The 6,414-nt window shown below is 51.4% G+C and overlaps 1 protein-coding gene across 1 annotated transcript; it reads right to left on the bottom strand.

Annotated features, from left to right (window-relative positions):
* Positions 1-3,139: 3,139 nt before the first annotated feature.
* LOC119352232 (cation/H(+) antiporter 15-like) lies at positions 3,140-5,968 on the bottom strand. The gene is made up of 2 exons (XM_037618934.1): positions 4,282-5,968; positions 3,140-4,205 (listed from the first exon to the last, which is right to left on the bottom strand). Exons 1-2 carry the CDS (start codon positions 5,966-5,968, stop codon positions 3,256-3,258), a joined length of 2,637 nt encoding a protein of 878 aa, XP_037474831.1. The 3' UTR covers positions 3,140-3,255.
* Positions 5,969-6,414: the final 446 nt, after the last annotated feature.

Below are 6,414 nucleotides of genomic sequence, written 5' to 3'. Positions count from 1 at the left end.
GGCGAGTGCCGAAAGATATCCGCGGCGGTGAATTCCATGATCGGCGCCCAATCGGATTCGATTGGCAGGGGCGCGGATGGTTCGGAGTCCGGAAGAGAGTCCAACACTTTGGAGTCACGGGCTGCGCAGAGGGTAATGCTGGTGTTTGGCTCGATCACCATTGAGACTGCAGCCCCTAAGGCGGTATCTAGCCACCCATCCTCAATTGGCGCAGTTGGCTCCGAGTTAAGGGTCGGAGCTGATGCGGGCGCGGCCTCTGGGGTACCGTTCGGTGGCAGAGCTAGGTCACACCCATCACGACAGTGCGGCGCGCCCGGGTGTGGCTCGAATCCGTCGAAGATCAAGTCCCTGCGGATGTCGGCCGTGTAGTTCAAACTTCCGAATCTGACCTGATGGCCAGGGGTGTAGCTTTCAATCTGCTTCAGATGGCCAAGCGAATTAGCCCGCAGTGCAAAGCCGCCGAATATGAAGATCTGTCCGGGGAGAAAAGTCTCACCCTGGACCGCATCACTATCGATGATAGTAGGAGCCATCAAGCCTAACGGCGACGTCACAGAGGAACTCTCAATGAAAGCACCAATGTCGGTGTCTAAACCGGCGGATCTCGGGTAGGGGGTCCCGAACTGTGCGTCTAGGCCGGATGGTAACAGGAGGCAGGGAACACGATGTTTTACCCAGGTTCGGGCCCTCTCGATGGAGGTAAAACCCTACGTCCTGCTTGATTAATATTGATGATATGGGTAGTACAAGAGTAGATCTACCACGAGATCAGAGAGGATAAACCCTAGAAGCTAGCCTATGGTATGATTGTATGTTGTGATTGTTGTCCTACGGACTAAAACTCTTCGGTTTATATAGACACCGGAGAGGGTTAGGGTTACACAAGGTCGGTTACAAAGGAGGAGATATCCATATGCGTATTGTCTAGCTTGCCTTCCACGCCAAGTAGAGTCCCATCCGGACACGAGACGAAGTCTTCAATCTTGTATCTTCATAGTCTAACAGTCCGGCTAATGGAGATAGTCCGGCTGTCCGGAGACCCCCTAATCCAGGACTCCCTCACAACTATTTCAAGGACAAGTATTTCCGGACGGAGGGAGTACTACTCATAGCACAAGCTAGCGAGCTATAGCAGTGTATTCTATTGAAGATTTCCTAAAAACTACAAACAAGTGTGTAAGTTTTGATCGATCGATCCAATGCAACTCAATTAATCTTCGCAGAAGGATGATGAGGAAAGACATAGGGATGTTTATATATACGGAGTTACAGTTCAATTAATCTTCACATATTATACGGTGTATAATATGTATAGTTTTCTATACGGAGATAATAAAATAAAAAAACAAAATGAAATGAAATAATGATGTTTTATCAAGAAAATAAATTAGTGGCATTGATATTTTAAAATTCAGATAATGGCAAAATTCCCACATGATTTATACAGAAATTGCACTTTTTAATAATATGCAAGAATAAGCATATAATAGTGCAATTTCACAACAAAAAGTTTCCTAATATGAACAAATGAATTAGTGGCACTGGTGTTACCATTCGTAAAAAATAAAATAAAAAAGTTTTCTAAGAAAGAATGAATTAGTGACATTGATATTGCCCTTCCAGAAGAAACAAACTAAAAAAAATGAATTTTTTTGCAAACAACAAACACAGAATTACACTTAAAGAAGAAGGAACATAAAGTAAAATATAAAATATAATCAAAATAATGAAGTTTTCTATGCATGAATGAATAGGTGGCATTGGTATTACCCTTCCAGAAGAAAGAAAATGGAAAATATGAAGAAAAATTGCACATAAGTTACACTTAGAAAAGAAAGAAAATAAAATAAAAACTAAAATAGAATCAAAATTATGAAGTTTTCTATGAGAGAAAGAATTAGTGACATTAGTATTACCCTTTAAAAAATGAAAAATAAAACCATGACAAAATTTTCACACAATTTACATAGAAATTACATTTTTTATAATATGCAATAATCATCATATAATAGTAAAATTTCAAAAAATAATAAGCTTTCTTGAATTAGTGGCATTGCTATTGCTATTACTATTTAAGAATAAAAAAACAGAAAATTAAAATAATTAGTGATAATATTTGCGCACAATTTGCATATAAATTGCATTTTTTTTAATATGCAAGAATAAGAATATAATAATGGAATGTCGCCAAAAAAAGTTTCCTAAGAAGAAATGAATTAGTGGCATTGGCATTGCCTTTAAAGAAGAAATAAATGAAATAAAAATAAAAATAATATAGAAATTAAGTTTTATAATGGATAGTGAATTATTTGCATTGGTATTAACTTTTTAGGGTAAAGGAAAAAACTTTTTAAAACTTGAACTTTGTACTGAGATTGCACGTTTTTTAATACGTAAGAAATAAGCATATAATAGTGCAACTTGACAGTCTAATATAACTTAGACACACTTTGTATGATACTTGCGTGTTTACATTTACCCTCATCCAACATCCGAAAACTACCCATAAAATTACCCACTAAAATAGAAGAAAAATGCAGAAGCAACAACACATACAAACAAGCCTATAAGATTTCATGTAACGGGCTTCAGCCCAATAAGGAACAACCGAGCCGAAACAGTGGTCAGTCGGAACATTTCAGCCCAAAACATGACGGTACACCAACAGAAAAAAAAAACGAAGAGCACGCATCTTGGAGGATTGATCAATGGTAAAATAAAGCGACTAGCCCTAATTAGAAAATCAGTCAACTTACATCTACCTAAAGTGCTAAGGCTGCCATGTAGGCAAAAAAATGATGTGGCAAGGTAATTAAGAGGAGAAAGATGCGTGTGGTAACCCGAGGAAAAAACAATGACAAGCGTGAGAAAAGACACTTAAATGAAAAAAATCCACCAATGCATAGATAACTTTAGTTGCTAAATCATTAAATGAGGTTACTTAGCTACAAAAAGTTAAGCACCTTTGTATTGGAGACTTTAGTTGCTTATAACTCTTTAATATGCTTAGCATCTTATCTTAGCACCGGTGCATTGTAAGAGGTCAATTTATCTGGTTCGAAGATTGATCACCTGGAAATTGTTGATGAGTAAGCCAATAATCCCACCGTTCATCACATAACAGAGCAGTACAATGCAGCTACAATCTCACACACTACACGAATCGAATCTGAAAGAAGAATACTGTTACACTCACTACAGGGACACGAAATCCCCCCAAATCACACAACAGCCGAAGACCCCTACGCGCGCGCCTCAGAATCCTACGGTGTCATTAGACCATCTGCTATCCCTCGTCGACGACGCCGTGCTCGCCCGGTACGCGCCGGACCGTTGGTTCGCGTTGCCCACGTACTGGCGCACCGGGTCGCTGCTGGGGGCCGGCACGGCCGCGGCCATGGGCGCCCCGACCACCACGTACTGCTGCACAACCAGCACCGACACCGCCATGGAGAAGTCTGACGACACGAGCATGTCGCCGATGGGCCCCAGCTCCGGCGACTCCATCCAGTCCTCCAGCGCCGCCGTCATGGGCGACCCGGCCTCGCCGGGGCGCCGGCCCACGATGTACAGCTCGTGCGCGCTGTTGTCCATGCCCCGGATGGCTGCCACCGTCTCCTCGCTGTTGGTCACCGGCCTGTCCGCGTACGTGATGGAGGGGTTGCCGTGGTTGCGCGCGCGGAACTCGCCCAGGTACTCCTCGTCCATCTGCAGCTCGCTCTTGCCCTCCGTGCTCGTGCTCATCGCGGCCCCGCGCGGGTCCATGCCGCCCGACGCCGCCGACCGGTAGGAGGCCTCGGAGAAGGACCGCGCCGCCGCCCGGTAGTCCGGCGGGAGGAACCGCAAGATGGTGAGGGCGACCCCGGGGTTCTCGACCATCCTCCACGCGTACGCGAGCGCCTCGCGGTCGTCGGGCCCGCCGAAGAAGAAGAGCGCCACGCGGTGCTCCGTCGCCATGCGCGCCGCGGCGGCGCTCAGGCCGCGGTCCACGAGGATGGCCACGGAGCACGGGGAGGTGGCCAGGAGGCTCTCGTTGAATAATTTGATGGAGGGGTTGATGGGCTCCATGCCGCCGTCCACCGTCTGCTGCTTGTGGAACGGGATCACGATGAGCGACACGTGCTTGTCCTCGGCCAGCACCGACACGTCGTCGTGCATGGTCTGGTACGGCGACACCGCCGCCAGCGTCTGGATGGACACGCCTCCTGTGTATACATGTTGTCATCTTCATTACTCATCCTATACTTTTTTTTAATGGAGTTGGCAACTGTGTGCACTGACCGGTGAGCCTCTCGTAGTTCTCAAAGGCGTTGAAGATGTGCTCCGTGGCGGCGGGCAAGGCGGAGGACGAGCTTGTCCGGCTGGAGGAGGAGGCAGCCGCAGCGGCGAGCATGTTGGAGGCCCGGCCGGTGAGCTCGATGATGTGGAGCGCGTAGATGAAGATGGGGGAGCGCTTGGACGGGTTGGAGAGCTCCAGCAGCGACAGCACGGACGGCACGTTGCGGGTGGTGTGCACGCAGGCCAGCATGCGGAGCTCGCTGTCGTGCCGGATGCGCTGCAGGTTCCGCCGCTTGTACCCGACGAGGCGCCGCGACGGCCGGTACACGCCGGTCACCACCGGCGTCACCAGCGACGTCATCGCCACCGACACCAGCACCATCACCGCGAACGATTCGTCGTCCAGCACCTGCTTGTCCCTCCCGATGTTGAGCACGATCATCTCGACCAGCCCCCTGGTGTTCATGAGGAAGCCGAGCGCGATGCCCTCGCGGAACGGCATGGCGTAGAGCGCCGCGATGATGATGGTGCCCATGATCTTGGCGAAGCTGGCCATGACGAACACGAGCACCAGCAGGCCGACGGTGATGGGGTCGCGTATCATGCGCACGTTGGTGCGGAGGCCGCTCATGGCAAAGAAGAGCGGGAGGAGGAGCCCGGTGACGAAGTCCTCGAGCTTCTCGATCAGCGTCACGCCTAGCGGCGCGCTCGGGATGACCAGCCCGTAGACGAAGGCGCCGAAGACGGAGTGGATGCCGATGGCGTCGGTGCACGCGCCGGCGATCATGACGCCCGTGAGGATGAGGGTGACCTGCGTGTTGCTGATGCCGTCGCCCTCGGGGATGCTGCGGATGAGCCGCCACATCAAGGGGCGCACGGCGTAGAAGCAGAAGAGCACGAAGGTCACCCCAGCGAGGAGCACCCAGAGTGACGACAGCGCGGTGCTGTGCACCTCCGAAATGGAGATGGCAAGCGCGAGCAGGATCCAGGCGCACATGTCGTTGACGATGGCGGCGGACATGGCGGTGCGGCCGAGCTCCGAGTTGAGCAGCTTGATCTCGGCGAGGATGCGGGCGAGCACGGGGAAGGCCGTGACGGAGAGGGCGACGCCGAGGAAGAGCAGGAAGGAGGTCTGGTGCACGTTCCGGGACACCTGGTGCCGGAATATGAAGGAGGTGGCGATGCCCATGCAGAAGGGCAGCGCCATGCCGGCCATGGCGACAAGCACCGCCTTTTCCCCGGACCGGCGGATGACGTCGACGTCCATCTCCAGGCCGACGAGGAAGAGGAAGAAGAGCAGCCCCAGGTGGGCCACCGTCTCGAGCGTGAGCAGGCTGCGCACGGGAAACACCAGGCTGGCCCACACCTCGCTCCGCCCGATCATGGACGGGCCCAGCACGACCCCGGCGAGGATCTCAGCGATGACGCGGGGCTGGCGGAAGGGGCGGAGGAGGACGACGAGGAGGCGGGTGGTGACGACGATGACGGCCACCTGGACGATGAAGAGCGGGAGGGAGAACTCGAGCGGGTTCACGCCGTCGCCCTGCCACATGCCGTTGGTGGTCATCATCATGGGCGAGTAGCACACCACCGGGTTGAACGCCTTGGTGGCCGTCGACGCATTGCTGTTCTGCGTCGTGGTGTTGACCGCAACCACGTCGACGTTCAGGGGCGCGACGGTGGAGGCCATCCTGGCGCATAGCACGGGCCCGGGGCGCTAGGCCGTCCTCCCGCGCGAGTCTGCTTCTGGGGAAGGAAGATGGCAGCTTGAGGCGCAGCTAGCTGAACGGGGGACGACGGAGAGAGACAGACCGGGGAAAGTGGTCACTTCCGTCGAGCTTTCCTCCCGGGGACTTCGGAGTTGCAGAGGTCAGAGGGTCTCTGATTTTTGACCGGTCACCTTAGTTTCTGAATCTACCACGAATTGTGAGGTTCACAGTAAGGGTCGGGCGCATGCAGAGGCTTACATGCAGCTGCTGCTCACTAGTTCATCCTATTTCTGGCACCAGCATCAGCACGTGCATCGTGCTTCTAACTGAACCAAGGTGTCTATAATTCCTGAAAAAAATTCAAATCCAGATTTACATATTTTACATGATACCATGATGCCACAGGACATAATTCAATTTAAGCGCG

Source organism: Triticum dicoccoides, chromosome 2A (assembly GCF_002162155.2).
Source record: "Triticum dicoccoides isolate Atlit2015 ecotype Zavitan chromosome 2A, WEW_v2.0, whole genome shotgun sequence".
NCBI lineage: Eukaryota > Viridiplantae > Streptophyta > Magnoliopsida > Poales > Poaceae > Triticum > Triticum dicoccoides.
Note: the sequence above shows the minus strand (reverse complement) of the source record. Positions and strands in the feature narration are given on the sequence as shown.